At 40.6% G+C, this 18,976-nt stretch overlaps 1 protein-coding gene across 1 annotated transcript; it reads right to left on the reverse strand.

The window, feature by feature from the left end:
- Positions 1-13: 13 nt before the first annotated feature.
- Positions 14-2,793, reverse strand: tcf21 (transcription factor 21). The gene is made up of 2 exons (XM_005914355.2): positions 2,248-2,793; positions 14-1,495 (listed from the first exon to the last, which is right to left on the reverse strand). Exons 1-2 carry the CDS (start codon positions 2,680-2,682, stop codon positions 1,406-1,408), a joined length of 525 nt encoding a protein of 174 aa, XP_005914417.1. The 5' UTR covers positions 2,683-2,793; the 3' UTR covers positions 14-1,405.
- Positions 2,794-18,976: the final 16,183 nt, after the last annotated feature.

Below are 18,976 nucleotides of genomic sequence, written 5' to 3' on the forward strand. Positions count from 1 at the left end.
AAAAAAAGTTGCCTAAAAATTCTCTACATTTCTAAAAGTATGAAAACTACGTGTTATTTTTTCTGACTTGAAAGAGTACTTGACCTCCAGAGGTCATATAGGTTATAGCCTAGGTGTTTAGTTAGTTGTTTTTAAGGAGTAAGTGAAAACTAGTGCTTTCTCCCTTTTTTGCGCTCTCTTTTTTTTCATTCCCAATAAACCGCAGTGAGAAAAGTGAGAGAGACAAAGGGGGAGAGGCCTTGTGTCAGAGCGCATAAATAACTGTCGACGTGATGTAAACACAGCGGTCATAACCCGAGCAAATTAAAACAACTGGTCTGGGCGGGATTAAAGCAGGTTTTCTACGTCTAAAAAAAAAAAAAAAAAAAACTCCAGCGTCCGCTGACCTCCAGCGACTCCCTTCTGATTGGCCGAATGCTAATTAGTCAATCCAATCACCGCATGCGCGTGAGTTGATAAGGCAAAATGCAATTAAGCTAACGAAAAACGACGATGGCTGCTCATATTTTAGCGGTGTAGCTTCATAAATAAGATAATAAACTGTTATTAAACAGCCCTGACAGTTAGGTTAAAATAATTTAAAAAAAAGTAAAAGTCAGTGACAACAATGATACTTCTCAAACTGGCACCCGGTTTATTTACCTTTCTTGCATTTACCCTATCAGCAAAGTTAGCAACGAGATAAACGTGATTTGGCCTATTTGGCCTGTTTACGCCACAAGAAGAGTAACTCCTTTATAACGCCCACATAATCTACCAAGGCAAACGTTTGTTTATGTAACGACAGCTTTGTCCACTGTTATCTTTCAGACACAACAGAGGGAGACTCGGGCTATCTGTACCTACGCTTTGTTGGTGGGCAGGGTCTGCTATTCTGAAGGGATGGAGCGATAAGGCGGGTTGCCAGGTCAAACTATTGGCCCACACAAGAAAAAAATAATAAGGACTGATTACACAGAGTGTAAAAGTGGTACAAATATATTTCATATACTTCATGTAATCTGTACAACAATTTGAGCAGGTTTCATGTGCCTTATCCAGCCATCCATCAAATCATCCATCCATCATAAGACAATCGCAAAACACAGGCCTGCATCAGTAAAAACGCATCTGCAGATTATTACTGTTTGTTGGAAAAAAAGGAAAAAAAAAAAAGAAGAAAGAAAAAGAAAACGAAAAAAAGCTATTTAAAGTACAAAGTTTATCTTTGAACCAGCAAAGATAAAAGATCACAATGCATTTAAATAAACGATTTTTTTTTCTTTACGGGAACGAAGGAGAGTGGGATGCCCTCCCGTTATTCCCACTCAAAGTCTGCAGAGATGAGACTTGCATTTCAGTCACTATAGGATTTTTTTTTCATTGTTCCTTTAAAAAGGCAAAGAGCTGCTGCCACTGAGCTGCATCAAGACGCCGTAGTTCCGCACAACCTCGTTGAGTTCAGCATCTCCTTCAAATCGTTCTCCGGTTTACCTGCAACCATGAAAGGCCACGTCTGCGGAGGAAAACGCAACCAGTTAGAGCGTGCACTGTCAAAGAGTTTAGACTAAATCAAACCTAAATTCAAAGCCAGTATGCGTGGAATCACCTTAAACCACTAGGTAAACATAATAAAAACATCATTCATTTGGAGCAAACACTCTCACTTAGTGCTCTCGGGTGTTAGTAAAACAAACATTTTAGTCACAAAGGCCACAATATAAAGCTTTAACGTGGAACATTTAACGTTTTCTGGCTCCAATATTCATATTTAATTAAGTTCAGTTCTAGCGTTTGATAAATCATTTTGAATTGCAATCCGTTTTTTTCTCAATTTGCTCCGAAAAGTTATTTTAAAAAAATTACATCATTGCAACATTAATTTCACCTGTCTCCCCAACGAATCCCTGCCGGCACTGACGGCCTAACGATGAAATTATTTCCAATTGCACTTCTTGGTCTGCAGCCTACAGGGATTGTAAACTGTCGGGTATTTATTACGCTTGCACGAGGCTGGCTGTTTGCTTGTTTGTTTTTTACCTCCCTCGTGCACCTGCCTAGTTGAGCGATCGCCCTCCTTTGTCACTTTACTGAGTAATTGAGGTCTATAATTTGGCCTTTGCAGGCCACGTTAAAATAATGAAACAACATTGGATTTTGATTAAAAGTGATTCAGGTATTTCACTACATTATTATATTAAAACTCCAAATTGGAAGTGTGGAAATTTGGGGAGCAAAAAGGTACAAGCCCCTTAAGCCCATTCTCACCAGGTTAACAGGGTGGATATATCCATTTTCGTATTTGTCGTTGGCCAGTATCTGTCGGAGGTGCGCTATGTAGCTAGACGCCAGGCGCAGTGTGTCCAGTTTGGAGAGCTTGGTATCCGGTGGTACCCAGGGTAAGGAGGTCTTAAGCCGGGAGAAGGCTTTGGACAGGACTCTCATCCTGGCTCTTTCCCGGGCGTTGGCCGCGTTCCTCTGCACCTGCTTGCCCTCCTGTTGTGCCACACCCTTGGGCGCCGTTTTCCTGGACGTTGTCTTCCGTTTTTTGCCGGGCGTTTCTCTCCGTTCCTCGTTTGCGCATGAGCCCTCGCAGTTTGAGCTCTCCTCCGTGCTCTCGTTGGAATCTTTACCGGAGGAACCAAACTTCAGGATGCCGTCCAGGAGCTCGTCGTCGACATCGCTGAGAGACCCGGTGGACATATTAGTACCGTATTCCCACTGAAGCGGGCTCAAAACATGGGAGCAGAATTCTTCGGCTGGACACGATTGAACAGGATGTGCGCTGGATGTTCATGAACAACTAACTGTGCAGAAAGGAACAGACTTTTTTATCTTTGTGACCAGAGAGGGCGTTACCACATGCAGGGAGGAGACAGCGGTACTGATCTTTCTTGCTGGCTCCCCAAAGGTTTCGAGGATCCCAAGGGACCCTGGATGAGCCCAAGATGTAGGACATGTGTTTTATTTTAATTACTGTTCAACCGGAACATGTGATTTCCTCATAAAAAAAGAGAGACAGGTGCATTTATACATAGAATTTCTTTCTTTCTTTCTTGAACCTTTTGTCATAATTACTGAAAAATTACATTGGCAACTACATGCATGGCCCACCAATCAGTTCTGTACATCTACTGTATTTTAAGTTAACCTTTGTCTTGCTTGAGACCTCCAAATTATGTAGTTACAGTGATCATAGCACACAACTGCACTCCTTAAACTATGCAGCCTGAAGTAGGGTTCACAATAAAGTGATTAATAAAAAATATTTTTTAACGCATTAGTTGCAACATGAATAAAGACGTGCATTCTTAGAAACTGGAAATGAACTAACCATTAGCAAAATACAAATGTAATCTGTGTAGTAATATGTTGTCTCTTAATTACAAGAAAAGGTAGTCTTTTTATTTTTTATTTCATTGAATAATGAATTAGGAAATTAGATTTGTGCAAAATAATTGCAATCCAGCTCCAAAAGGATCACAGTTTAGCCAGTTCCGCTCACAGTGTCCACAAAACTTTCAGCGCATCTTGCCAGTTAACAGAATAAAGTGCAAGGACAGTGGGTGTGGGGTTTTTGGAGTGGTGTCACGTCTCAAATGGCAAACTGGCGCCTCAGTCCCCTCTGATGTAATAGATACCTGGCACCCACAATCCCCTGTTTGGCCTTCCACATCATTCCACACTGATGCTCCATGCACTGGCCCACTCAGGCCCAAGTCCAAACAACAGAGGTCTCTGGAGCTCCGGTGGGGTACATTACTGATAATCCCATGCTTCCTGTTCACTTGCTTTTTTTGTTTAAACTGTTCATCATTACACTGAAATATGACGAGTTTGCATGAAGCTTCAGGTCTTTCCTCCTGGGATGCGGGATTGTGTTTGTGGGTTTGTGTTTGTGTGAGCAGATCCGTTGGCTACACAGCTGAAGTGTGCAAGGAAAACAGGTGTGTCTCCTGAGAGCTGACCTTTAGCCCCATAGCTTCTGGTGTCACAGTGCATCCAAACGGGTATTATCTAATTTATCAATAAGAAACACACAGTAAAATCCTTCCATTTTGGCTGGGCTGCACTTCTTCAAGTGGAAAAGCCGTAAAAAGGATAGAGGAAGAACAAAGCTTTTTGGGAAGAAATACAGGGCAGATGTAAGGAAATGAGTAAGAAAGTAGAGCAAAGAAAAAAAAGATAAGTGGGGGGAAAGGAGGGAGAGGGAAGAGAGTAAGAAGGGGGTTTAATCTTCTGGGTGGGCTGGAAATCAAAGCACTTAGTTGAAAAGTAATAATAGAGTCTGTTAGATTGATGATCACCTCTGAGATACATGGATCCACCAGAGAGAAACAGAGTGCGAGAGAGAGGGAAAGGGAGTCGAACAAAAATAGCTCACGAAAACCTTTTTTTCTCTGTCCCGTGTGTCGATAAAACACAGGCCCTGATGTAACACTGTCATAAATATAATTTGTACTCTTACTTAAATTCACATATGACCTATAAGGCAGAGAAACCCCATGTGGTGAGTGGGCATTCCGTTCTTCTTAATAATAATAACAAATAAAGGTCCTGTAAGTGTTTAGGAGAGCCTTTCAGTGAGCATTTTGCCCTCTCAGAGCCTCACTCATACTCACAGTGACATGAGGCAACAGGTGGAGAGGGGGCAGTGAGAAAGATGGAAAGAGAAAAAAAAAGTGGGGACCCAGGCACTTATGGAGGGACATGCTGCTAATTAGCCGGTTTGGGGCCAAAGGTTAGGCTGGTTGTGTGATGTCACCAGGCAGGGACGGGTTCCAGATGTTGTTCCCAGGGCCACCGAGGGGGACATCTGATCCTGTGTGTCATTATCATCTGTCTCTCTCTCTCCTCATGCACAAGAACACCTCTGTTACATGTTTAAGACAACAGTGTGTTAAAAAAAAAAACAGCAAATGCTAAAAATGTCATTTGAAAATTATAAAAAAGAAACAGAAGAAAATGCAATGACCAAGACAATCAGTGTTTTGACTTAATTAACAGAATATGTAGGTGGAAATGAAAATCCATGATATCCCTGTCTTTGTTTTTACAGGGCAAAGTATAACTGCACAATATGCTGAGCACTTGGTGACAGTGGGAAGGAAAAACTCCTTTTTAACAGGAAGGTGCAGCCATCTGCTGTCACCAGATGAGGGTGAGGGGAGAAACACAGGAAGAGACACACTGTTGAAGAGAGCCAGAGATTAATAATAGTTAATGACTGAATTCAAAGTGGTTTATAAACACATGGAGGTGAGTGAAGAAGAAGCTGTTTCAGAGTCTCACGGCCTTCCACACCACTGTGCTACCCCACCCATACGTAACTGAACCCTCATTGAGAGACTACACAAGCCATCATGTTCATATACTATGATGTCTACACTTTTTGTCATAGAAGTTGCCTCTGGAAAGCACAAGTTTTATTCATGGTGTGCATGTAAAGATATGTTCGTGCACCATGACATTGTGCTTCCCCCCCTTGAGGCAGCAGTTTATCTAACACTGCTGCAAGTGTTAATCAAACATGATGAAATAGGTTTTATTTCAGTGTCATTTTGTCTGGCACAAAGTCAAGACAGATGGTTTAGAGGAAAATGCACTGCAAGCTATAGGATTAACCTGACGTTATCAGTATTTCACGGCATCAGACAAATTTATCGTTTACTGAAAAAGAGTCTGATGTCATTATTGCTTGATTAGCGTCTATGCAGTGACATGAAGTTATCAGTGAGCAATGACAATAGAGATTATTTTTTTCACCTCATTTCAGTTTTTTTTTACAGAGCAAAGATGAATAAGTGTGGCTTTAGTTTCACTAAAACATGTATCTCTTTTGATTTCTTTACTGAGGTTTCAAACCTTGTGTGTGTTTCCTTAAAAAGGCAAAAAACCTTAAGGGACGGTATGTTGCTGCAAAACAATTGACAAATGAAATCGAAAGGAATCGTGGAATAAAGCAAAAACACTGTTGTGTTTACAGTCCATGCTCATGTTTTTGTGACTCAAAGGGGCTGAATTTAAAAAAAAATGAAACTAGCTGGTTGATATAGCTGTAAGGGGAGAAACTATAACTCTGGAGTGAGGCTTAGGGCGAGAAAAACATCATCCATCTAAGTCTTAGCACACCAGTTCCCTGTCCCTTATCACAGCTATACTCCCACAAAACACACACACACCACACACATGCATATGCACCTCAGTTCAAGCGTTCCTAAAAAAGAAAATCAAAGAAAAATAATTAAATGAGAGGTTGCAGAGAGTGCAAAGATACAGCGGGGAGAGGAGAAAGCAGGGCAAAAGGATGTTGTGGACAAACTGAGCAATAAGAGAGAATTATGAACATGCTTATGGGAGTGGAAATATCATATTATATTTCAACAAGACAAGACTGCAATCCTTTGATAATCAGTGACAGGAACATCCGGGGGAAGGAAAACAGTGATTTTCTAGAATAAGACTGATATTCTGTCACAGTGTAGGTTAATGACCTGGAAGTCTTGTCCTTACAGTGTGAGGGAGCTGGACTGTAATGGTCTCTGGTATGCAAGTACACTTATCTGTACAAGTGTGTGCATCTGTGGTAAATGGCTTCACAAACAAATGGAAATGGATATGAAGAAAATGAGCGATATCTTGGAGAATTGTGGAATCAGTGAAGTTAAAAATAAATCATTGTCCACTTTATCCGTGTTAAAGTGCAGTGAAAAAGTATTTGTCCGCATCCAGATTTCTTCGCATATTTGTTACACTTAAATGTTTCAGATCATCAAACAAATTTTAATATTGGATATAGGAAATTTAATAAATACAGAGTGCATTTTTTAAAATTAAGATTTCATTCACTAAGAAAAAAAAACCCCTGTACAAACCTACCTGGCCCTATTTGAAATAGTGATTTTCCCCTAAACCTAATAACTGGTTGTGCCGCCCTTTGGCAGCAAGAACTGCAAACAAACTGGGATAACTGGCAATGAGTCTTTAGCATCACTGTGCAGGAATTTTGACGCATTCTTTGAGAGTTGTTTTAATTCAGAGGGTTTTTGAGCATGAATTGCTGTAAAGTCATAACAAAGCATCTCAATAAGATTTAAGTCCGGCATTAACTAGGCCATTCCAAATTTTGTCTTATTTTAACTATTCAGACACTCACTGAAAATGCAAATGGAAATTCGTTTACCAGCAAAAATTATTATATGAGACTTTACTTACAAGGAAAGATCTTCTGGTTTCTGAAAAGTTGAGTATGTGGTTAAAAGGAAACCCAACCCTAACTCTAACTGTAGTCCTATCCCTAGACAGAGGTCATGTGAGACCCGCTGGATGCTTAAAGGTTAAGGATAGCACCTGAATCTTGTGACTGATGATGGACATATCCAGTGTGAGTACAGCATCATTTGTTAACATATTATATGTAAAATAATAAAATCTTTCAGCCTTGAGATAGCTGAAATAGGTGAGTTTAAAAAACAAAAGTACCTGAAACAAACTTGTGGATTTAAAGCAAAATTTAATTCAATCTGGTGATTTTGGACAATATCGTGTTCCTGTCTTGAAAGTTGCGTTGCGTGCAGCAGGTTAAGGATAAAAGAACAAGTCGTGTTAGAGTTGGACAGACGGAGGTCGATAACAAAAAAAACCTTTTGATAGAAGCACAAACAGATGTGAGTAAGAAGCTGCAGAGTTCAAAGAAAATCACAATTTTGCATAGGGACTGTTTCACAGGCTGTAAGTGAAATGGGAAACAGAGTGATTTCTCTACCCTGGAAACATCTACACATAGTTAATAAAAATGTTGCATCTTTAACTTCAGCTGGCCTGGGTGCCGAGAGCAGCGTGCCGGAAATAAGTGAGACATGATGCAGCTGCAGTTCGAGTGTGTTTGCATGTTTTCTACTACAGCTTACACTTTACTAACCTCTGCTGAAACCTATGACTATGACTTGCACCCCAGTCTGTCTGTGTGTGTGTGTGTATGTATGCACACTCTGACGGTGCACTGGGCAGTATATTACAGAATGGGACCATGCTGGGCTTCAGACGTCTGGTCTCTGTCACTGTGATTGAGGTTACAGTTTATAAACACAGAGAAGGAGAAAAGTCCTGTTCGGTTTTCTGTCTCACACAGTGGTACAGTTTAGATGAGTGTGTGTGCAGGGTAAAAGGCTATGTGGTTTGATCTTCTAACAGGGCAGAGATTGCAGACCCCAATGCACCACAGAAGCCATTTGTTCCCCTTCCTACTTCTTCATCTCTTTTACCAAGATTTGCCTCCATCTCTGTCTGTGCTCACGCCTGACTCCACTCACTGCTGCTGTTTCAGGTCTGGTAAGTTCAGTTTAGTCAAAACAAATAAAGTCAAGATGCAGCCAAGATCAAGTCAAGATGCAGATCAAAAACCAATACCCTTTTTCCCCCACAAAGTAGTACTCAGCCTTAATTCTATAGCGCAGCTTGAATATGGATAACACAAGTAAAGCCGATAAGTACAGTTGGAAAAAGAAAGTTTTCACAGGACTAAGTACACCTTGACTGCTTCCACAGGAATAAAGAGGGCACGTAACATCCAGCTGCTGCTAATCAAATTAATGATTAATTTGATTTGATTTGATTTGATTTATATAGCGCCAAATCACAACACCAGTCATCTCAGAGCTTTATATTGTGAGGTAAAGACGTTACAATAGAACAGAGAAAACCCCAACAATCAAATGACCTGCTGTGAGCAAAAACTTGGTGACAGTGGGAAGGAAAAACTCTCATTAAAAGGGAAGAACCCTCGAGCAGCTTGTTGGAGTGATGCAAGTAAAGCAGGATAAAAGACAAGCTGTGGAAAAGAGCCAATATCTGATCAGCATGTGTGAGTAATGTTTTAAAATCAGTCTGGTCTGGAGCATTCAGGCATTTGTTAATGTTCCATAAATTAATGCCAACAAGCCTTGAGAAACTGAAGCAAGTTCTAAAGAAGGCAAAAATTCTTCCACAACAATGTGAGAGACTGGTAAATTATAAAGAAAAATACACTTTAAATTATTACAGCTAAAGGTTGATGACGAAGATATTAAATCATAGAGAGTGTTTCGTTTATCACAGGACTAGCATAACTTTTTTTTAGACATAACTGTATATATGTCCTTTATATATAAAGGATGTTGTGGTACGTTACCTCATAAGCCACACTAATAATTATAATTAATGGGATTTTTTTTTTTTTAGATGACTGAAGATATAAGGCAAAGCATCGTCAGAAAAAGCAATCATATCATATTGATAGTTTACAAACAAACTCATTCAACCATGGACTGTAGATTCTGGGTGCTCATTACCAAACAGTGTAACAGAAAAGCAGGTCTGCCAGCTATGAAGGTCATGAAATTGAAAGAATTTGAGCTCATACAGAGCAGGTATGAGTTCAGAAAGAAAGTCTAAACAAACAAATACCAAATGCAAGTCTTTGCTAACAGAAAGAAGACTCAGGAGTGTTTGAGTGTGACAATGAACAGTCTTATGCCGGTATTCGCTCCAGCCTCCAGTGCTCAGTTCCAGTGGTTTTAGACTAGTAGAACAGAACAATGTGCAGACACATACTTGGATTTTAATTAGCACTTTGACACTCTTTTAGTATTTCTGTGTGTTTTTTTTTTTGTTTGCTTTTAGATATGCTTATATGTTGCTGTTGGTGTTTTGTATAATTACACACTTTGTGTTTTTATGATGTTCCTTTTGTGCATCTTCTCATTCTACATTCTACAACTAATGATATATGTCCTCATGATTTCATGTTCCCTGTGTTCTTCATAAGAGCAAATTAAGAGTACGTTTATTTTTCTTTAATTAGTAAAGAAGAAATTCTACTAGATTTGTGTGAGGCAAAAACCCCCAAAACAATTCACAACTGGTCCAATAATACCAATACTTAAAGGCATGAAACTAATCTTTTATTATTTATCTATATGAAATGTGTCTGGTACTGCAAAGTTTAAAACAAAGCAACGATATTTGAGATTCAATGGAAGAATTTTGTGATGATCGGCGTTCGTGTGTTCCAAAAGTGCGGCTTATTCAAAACAAACTCTTTGTATAGAGCCGTGCCAGTCTAATCTCCCACTGATCTCTGAATAAAAAGAGATGTAATGTCAGAAATATCATTACACACACCTAATTAAGTGCAAAGCTGGGCCGTCGCTGGTATTATTCACACCTGATTAGTCAGGCTGTTGTTAACACAAAGGGTGATGAAGGAGAGGGATGATAAACAGTGGTGCGCTCTTATTGGCTGGATCAGATTTTTGTGCTTTGATCTCCTTCCTCCTCATTACTCAGGGGGAAGCGACAGGTGTGTATCTGTAGAAGTTTTTGTAGCATTTTTAAATAATGTGAACAAATTCCTGGGTTGTTACAAAGGGGGAGAAATCTTTTCACTGAGTATGTGTGTTTTATTTATTATCAACATACCTCCTTGCGGATGCTGCAGATGCAGATGCATTTTTATCTTATTGGTCTTTATTCTGAAAGCTTCATCTCTTTTTTTTCTTACTCTTGCAAATGATCTCACCATCATATCTCTTCTGTCTAGGCAGCCTGGTTAGATCATAGTTGCACAGACCACTGATTCACACACACACAGACACACTTTTTGTGGCATTCACTGGCGATTGCTGGAGCTCGTGGTGCAAAGGGAGACTGAGTACTATCAGACCCCAGGAAGAGAGATAGGAGCAGTCCCTGAAGAGGCCACACAATCAGGCAAAACATGCCCAAACTTCTTCATGAATGCTGTGCGTGTTTTTTCATATATATGTATTTCTCTGCACTCGGTGGAGGGCAGGGTGGGGGGGGGGGATGGTGTCAGCCCGCTCTTGTCTGCATGAACAAACTCCAGGCTTGAGTGAGATACACCCACATAACCTGCCGATATCGCCGGATAAACCATCCAGAGCTGCTGATAGCCAGGGATGTGTTGACTGCCCCAGTTGCAGGAAAACTTCTGTCTTCCTGGGCAAAGACATTACACATATCCCTATCCTCCCTGACTGCTTCCTTCCAGTCTAATCTCCCTCCAGAACCCATGAGGAACTGTCATCCCCACCGTATCCACATCTGCTGCTGATACATCCCTATAGGGGTGAATCAGATGGACAACGAGGGAACTTGTACAAACATTGCACATCTGACTTATATGAAGAATCTCTGACGCGCACCCTCTTGCACAAACTCTTGTACACCAGCATAAAGCAAGGCATTAAATTAACATCAACAAATCTCATGCACTCTTGTAATATAAACATGAAAAGCCATCAGTTGTGGTCATGACAGAAAAATTGGATTCGAAAAGGGGAAAAATGGAAAGAAAAGTAAAAAAAATTACAAAATCTGCCGGTCTGTGTTTTATCCAGTCATTTGTAATATCGCAGTCTGGATGGCATCTGTCTGTGTATTTGTGTTAAAATGAACAAACCTCAGCAGCACCTTCTCACACTTCATTTCACCCTAATCAGTTTTTGTGCGAGTGTGTCTATTAATTGTCCCACGGGACACAGACATAATGCTACCGGAGGCTAACTGGAGATGATTAAGAGGCGAAATGTGAGATGTGATAAGCATGGCCCTGACACATACTCGTGTGCACACACACACACACACACACACACACACACACACACACACACACACACACACACACACACACACACACACAGAGCTCAGATCAAATCTCGAGAGACCCCTGACAACCTCTGAACCCCAAGTCCCCGGGCAGGAAGCAGACAAGAGTGTGTGTAAGCTCATTAGTGCACGCACGTGTTTGTTTGTGTACTTGTGAATGTGACCCAAGCTCCGGTGCAGCTCACAGACAATCCCACTTAGAAGCAGAGGACAGACACAACAGCTCCGTACCTTTAATCACAAACAGATGTGTGCTGATCTCTGTGGTTTCGAATTATTGGATGATCACACCTAATGCTCAGTGTGTTCCTGCATATTTCTCTGATGAAACTGTCGCAGCATGTTGTGTAAAAGTTCAGCATGAAAATAAATCTAAAAAAAAGTTGTTAAACAGACTAAAGCATTGGGCTGTTAGCACTTCATAACTTTAACTGTAATAAATATGATAAATATAATACACTTTCTGCCTTGTTCACTAGCAGTTGGACTTGACAATTCAGGTGCCATTCTCTTCTTGAGAGTGAATGGCACCTGGAAAAAGCATAGAAAAAAAGGATAGACTTAGGCCTCAGTCTGCAGTTTGAGGAAGGGAATCTCCTTGGTTGATCAGATCCACAATTACTAATGAGAGGTGTGAGAATTGAGAAAAATGGAAGGGCAGATGGGACACGAAAATGAGAGCAAACAGTGAAAAGTGCAGGAAGACGACATGTAGTCACGAAAACTGGAAGGGAAACGTGTGAGCTATGTCCCGCTCCTGAACTTCAGATAAAGAATTTTGACTGCTGATTAATGTAATTATCTAAACAGCTAATCATATGTAAGCAAATGAGTGCATTTAGGCATGTAAACATGGTCAAGACAACCTGCTGAAGTTCAAACTGAGTGTCAGAATGGTGAAGAAAGGTTTGGTGCCAGATAGGCTGCTCTGAATATTTCACAAACTGCTGATCTACTGGTATTTTCACACACAATCATCTCTGGGGTTTTTAGAGAATGGTTTGAAAAAGAGAAAATATCAAGTGAGCGGCAGTTCTCTGGGTGAAAAATGCCTTTACTGATTCTAAAGGTCAGAGGAGAATAGCCAGACTGCTTCAAGCTGATAGGAAGGCAACAGTAAGACAAATAACTACTCGGTGCAACTAAGATATGCAGAAGAGCATCTCTGAAATGCACAATGCTTTAAACCTTGAGGCAGATGGGCTAAAGCAGCAGTAGACCACACCGCGTGGCACTTCTGTGAGCTAAGAACAGGAAACTGAAGCTTAGGTTTGCACTGGCTAACCAACATTGGACAATAGTCGACTGAAAAAAAATGTTGGCTGGTCCGACAAGTCTCAGTTTCTGCTACAGAATTTAGATTGAAGGGTCAGAAATTGGCGTAAAGAACATGAAAAATGGATCCATCCTGCCTTGTATCAACACTTCAGTCTGCTGCTGGTGCTGTAATGCTGCGGGGGGATAATTTCCTGGCATACTTTGGGCCCCTTAGTAACAAAGCAGAGATTATCTCAAACTGGTTTCTTGAACATGATAATGAATTCATTGTATTTGAGTGCCCTCGACAGTTCCCAATAGAGCACCTTTAGGATGCCGTAGAACAAGAGATAATGGATGCGTAGCTCACAATTCCACAGCAGCTGTGTGATGCTATCATTTCATTGTGGAACAAAATCTCTTAACATCTTGTTGAATCTGTGCTATGAATAATTATTGCATTTGTAAACACAACAGAGGCTCCGACAACCTAGCAAGGTGTAACGTAGGATAATGTACACCTTCTGTTTTCCATCCAAAATTATGACAGGTTTTATTTACATAAAAATTAAGATAAATTAAAAAAATAAATAAAGATGCTGGCAAGCCACATTCATGAACGAAAGTGTAAATGTAACCAAAAATGAGATTTATAGCCACTTTCTTGGAAACTGACAGAACAGTCAGTGTTGAAAAATTACAGGAAATGAATGGGGTTATGGGAATGTGTTTGAAAAAAAAGAAATGTTTTACATATCTACATCACATATGACACCTCTTGAGTGGCAGGAATGTTAGAGATAAAGAATAAACAGAAACCTAGTTAGTGATTTCAGATCCCTCGTGCTATAGATTTGTAAACTGTGAGGATCTTTTTTCCCATGGAAAATGTTAGATGACTCAGAGCTGAAGCAGCTCTCCTATTTAAATCAGTCCAAGGGATTAACAACTGTGTTGCAAAATATCTGGTTCCTTTATAAAAAGCTAAACGTCCAAGCTTCTGTAGATGAAATGTGTTGGAGGGAAATGTTAACTACGATTCCCTAGAAGCCGATTGCTTCTAAGTGATCACTGATTTTGAGATTTTGTCATGTCTGTGCGATCAGGAGAGTCGGGTGAAGATTGTGCTGTTCAAAGAACAATTACAAAAAACACAATCTTAATCATTCTTTGTCATGACATATTTTATTACCTGTGGTGCTACAATTTGATAAACTGGAGAGATAAAGCATTTGTAATTGCTCCCATTTCAATTCCTGCCTGTGACTGGCTTCTTCTGCTATATGTGACCTCTTGACCAGCCAATCGCAGGCCATCTGAATACAAAGGGTGGGATGCTGCCCTTCTAGACCTTTTAGGTTGTCATGCATGTTATCATGTCAAAGCAGTGACTTTGCTGTTTATTCTCCTAGTACGTTAAGTTGCTGTTTCATTTTTCTTTCTTAACATTTTGACTTGCTGCCTGGAAGTGGAGAAAGCTGGGATTTTAGTTATACTCCCTTTTCTCCTTTTCCCCTCGTTGATAAGATGTTATTTTCAAGATTGTAACCTTTCTTTGTGTGTGATTTATTAACTATTGCGATGATTTCATGCTTTCCCCTTCTGTGAAAAACTATTGAAATGTTAAACAAATCTTAATTTTCTCTCCTGCTGCTAATATTCCAGAGAAGTGTTATTGCTTATGAAGCACTCTTTTTCAAACGCACACACACAAGTATAGGCAAATGGTCTCCGTCACCGCAGTGTGTCAGCTGTAGTCCAGCTGTTTAATGCATATTTACTTTCTAGCTTATTTATTTGATAGCAGAAGTCTGCATCTTAAGAGGTGAGAAGTGTGTGGGTGAGTCTGTACGGGTCAGAGGCTTCACATGAATCAGTGGACAAGGAAGCGTTCCTTGAAATGAGGTTAATACTACCTCAGATGAACAATGAAACACGGCATATGACACTGTGTTAATATTAGTTTAACAAAGTCTAAATACACCCTTTGTCATGGCTGGGTCTGTGACCCAGCATTTTGAGTTCATTATATATTGTGTATTTCTGTTTTTAGTATGGGGAAATGTTAAGTTCTTGTTTTTGCATTATTAGTTAGAACTTGAGTCTTTGTTTTTTGTCATTTATTGTTTGGGTTAAGCTCATCTAGCTCTCTTAAACCCCTAAGTTGTTCAGCCTTAGTTCTGTTTATTGGATCTCCTCATTTCCCCTTCCCCTGGATCTTAGTCTCATTTGCCCTTTATGTTCCACGTCTCATGTTGTCAAGCCCATGTTGTTTGGTCTGTCTCATCATGTTTCCTGTTTTATTTTGAAAGAGTCCTCTGTTCTTTGTTCATTGCATTTAGTTTCACTTCCCCTGTCCTGTCATTGGGTTAATGTGTGTCATGTCTCCTTGCCTATGTCTGCTCTTGGGCCCTGCTCTAACTAACACACCAGCGCAACGCACTGTGACACCCTTACCATAGAAATAAAGACGGTAAGTAGCAGCCAGGTGCTGATAGTCAAATGAAATTCATCAGCTGATCATCAGTAAGTGTGAGCATTTCGATTAACACTGAAGATTAGGCAGTTTGCTGGTCTGCAGCAGTCAAGTGTGTGTTAATACAATGTGAAGGAGGAAAGACATCAGCAGTGATCCTTTTTTTTTTTTTATTTCTTCAGGGTGCTTCAGGAAAGTCCCCGTCCAGTCATGCGTGTAGACATGTGCTCAAAGTCCTCACCAACACCGCCCAAGCACCATCTACTATGCAAAAGGGCAAAATCCACCACAGTGAAATACAGAAGCCAAATACAGTACTCAAGCAACTAAAAAAAAAGGGAAATTATGTAAAGGCAGTATGCTGGTTCATGCGGTGAGAAAACCCCGACATCAAGACCACATGACTAACAAGAGCCCAAACACCAACAGATACAGTGGTGGTGATGGAAGCCCATACGAAACCAGACACTAATGTTTTCAGCTAGAAACATGCAAAAAGGCCTTCACCAGAGCCCACAATACCCAACAAAGGCCAGACAGCACTGACAGCCAGGAAGAGGAGCCCAGAGGACCACAGGAGCTGAGGGACAGCTAACAGAACCAAAGCCTAGGAAAGGCACCAGCTGGTATAACTATAGCGCCAAGGTCCAGCAATGATCTTAATGAAGATGCCCTTCAATCTGGTGAATGTTAAACTTTAAGTGTCAAAAGCCAAAGTTTTGGAATCTAAAGCACAACCCAACAACTAACAGTGTGTAATCAAATAAGTTAATTTACACAATGGTGTCACAGTAAGCAGTAACGACTTGAGGTTGGGGAAATGACTGGGATTTTTCTTAGGGCTCGGTTCAGGTGACTGTGTATGTTGGGAGAAGAGAGTGGTCAGTGGGAGCCAGAGCTACTGTGAGGTTGAAATGTCTCTATTGTATTTGGTCTTTACTTGGTGTTTTCCTGAGAGGCAGCAGCAGGAGGGGAATGAGCTGACCATGGAAACCAGTGCAGGCAGGTGACTTTCCTAAGTTCCCCTCTCAGAAAACGAAGACCAGCTTCAAAATCGAGGAGAGCTTTGCACAGAAAGTAAAACAAAGCTCACTGACCGACAACAATCTGGTGGAGAATTTTGGCTCTAGCTGGTCCTTAAAAGCTGCTCACTGATTGGATGGAAAGCAGGTGTGTCAGACAAGGATCAGGACCTGAGAAGGCTCCACCACCAGGTGGAGCTCGGAGGAGGGCCCACCCATGGCCACTTGTGGGCAGGTAACAGAAGAACCTCAAGCCAGAACCAATCCATGCCAATAAGGGCATTTCCAAATAATTTGTTATTTTACTGTGAGAAAGATTTTTCATGCCAATCTTCCCAGAAGTGGAAATCCCAGCAAAGGTCAGATTGCTCAGAGAAGAATAGCAAAAAACCCAAGAGCTACATCTCAGACTCTACATGCCTCAATTAGCATGTTAAAGTTCATGACAGTACCAAAAAAATACAGTTTGTTTGGAAGGGTTTCCAAGAGAAAGCCTCCTCTCCCCCCCAAAAAAATCTGGCACAGCTTATGTTTCCTAAGTTACATTTGAAAAAAACTACAAGACTTCTAAAACTTTTTAAAAAATTTTCAATGCACAGCACTATGCATTGCAAAAACCAAACCCAGCATATCAGCACAAACATACAACCTGTCAAATACACTGGTGGATTTTTGTTTGGGCTTGTTTTGCAAGCACAGGACCTGGACACTTTACAGTCACTGACTTGACCATGAACTCCTCTGTATACCAAAGTATTCTAGACTCAACTGTGAGGTCGCCTGTCTGACAGCTGAAGCTGGACCCAAACTGGGTAATGCAACAGGGCAATGATCTCAGGCACAGCAGCAGCTCTACAAGAGAATGACTGAAGAAGTGGCGTACTTAGTTTTTGACACACCTCTTCTGCATTTGGCTGAGTTTTTATTAAATAAATGATGACATAGTGTAATATGGCATGTGTTGTTATTAAACTGAGGTTGTATATTAAGACCTGCCAAGGTCAAGATGATTTTATTAAATTATGTTTTGATATATAAAAACTAAGAATTGACAGAGGTGTACTTTCTGTATTACTTATGGGCACTTTGGCAATGTTGCCATCAACACAGTTGCCATCTTCTTCACTTGCTAAAGTTGGTGTTTTTAGTAAGTTACTGTCCATACAGTCAAGTCAATACAACCTTCCCATTAAAAAAAATGCTTTTCAGTCTTTAATTATTATTATTTTCCCTCTGGTTTAGCTTCTTGTGATCATAACTGAAGACAATGCATCCACAATACCCTAAATAAAGACATAAGTTGAAGCATCTGGGCTTTACCAGTACTGATGACACCTCAATCCATTTTCTGGGCTTTTTTACAGCAGTGTTTTTTCTTGGTTTGGGAATAAACAAAGAGCAGATCCATCAGCTAAATGGTGGCCCTTATCTATTTCTTTCCTCCTGGATGCTAATTAAAGATAATAAACCCCGCAGATCATTTCTCTGCTGCTCCAAACTCACCGTCACCTCTGCTCCTCTCACACTCACACACACATGGCCAGATGGAGTAAGAAATCATACACACCCGCTGAAAACACACGGTCACTGGCTTTCCCTAAGGCGGCAGGTGTGTGTAAACGCCGTGTCTCTGCGCATGCAGAATTCACATTTGCACAAAAGTGAAATGCGTGTTTAAATAAGCAGCGAATAATAAGTGGCTTTTAAATACACATAACGCTAGATCTTTCAAACACAGTGCATAAAAGCAGACACACACACACATTTTTCTGTATGTCTAAGTTTTAAACCCCTCGTTTATCTTGATTCCACGCCTTAAACACAGGTGTTTGGAACGCTTACAGATGAGACTCTGATGCCAAATATCATGATATCATGTATCTATGTTGAAGCCCTCTCTCTCCCACAAGTCACTCGCAATCATTTCCCACAGAACATTCCCCTCTCTGTCACTTATCACAAACACACGGACTCTCTTCTCACCAGCTCAGTCAATACGCAGATATTTATTTAGCTTAGAAACAGAGTCTCATGCTCCTACGATTTTTATTGAGCAAGAAGATAAAAAGGCGAGTTCTGCTCTGTGTCCATTAAGGCCAAAATGGCCAGAAGAGCGTCTCATGAAATGGAGTAAACTGTTGTGGTTATCTTCCCTTTTCTATGGCTGCCGCCGTGGAGAAGAGCCAGAGAAAGCTAGACCGACGTAAGTTCACGAAGCTACACAATACTACACAGACTCAAAATCATTCACACAAAATCCAGCACACGCCCACACACAAATACACTGCTCCTTGGTATTGCCCATGTCTGTATTTATTTCTAACCATAACAAAGCAGGCAGATAATGGCTGATGGGACAGTCGTAAAAATAACCTGGCACAGGTCTGTTTGGATAAGTCTCTCCTCCTTACCCCCCTTTCCCTCCTTCTCTATCCCTCCATCATGTTTTATTGCTCATTGTCCACTTCTTTTCCCACTCTATCTATCTATCTATCTATCTATCTATCTATCTATCTATCTATCTATCTATCTATCTATCTATCTATCTATCTATCTATCTATCTATCTATCTATC

The sequence above is a fragment of the Haplochromis burtoni genome, unplaced genomic scaffold (genome assembly GCF_018398535.1).
Source record: "Haplochromis burtoni strain Fernald_Lab_line unplaced genomic scaffold, NCSU_Asbu1 Contig_8, whole genome shotgun sequence".
Classification (NCBI taxonomy): domain Eukaryota; kingdom Metazoa; phylum Chordata; class Actinopteri; order Cichliformes; family Cichlidae; genus Haplochromis; species Haplochromis burtoni.

Excerpts from the sequence above, each read along its gene's own strand:
- tcf21 (XM_005914355.2), bottom strand. The coding sequence starts at position 2,682 with ATGTCCACCGGGTCTCTCAGCGATGTCGACGACGAGCTCCTGGACGGC. Across the intron at positions 1,496-2,247 it reads ATATCCACCCTGTTAACCTG|ACGTGGCCTTTCATGGTTGC; the intron begins GTGAGAATGGGC and ends TTTCCTCCGCAG.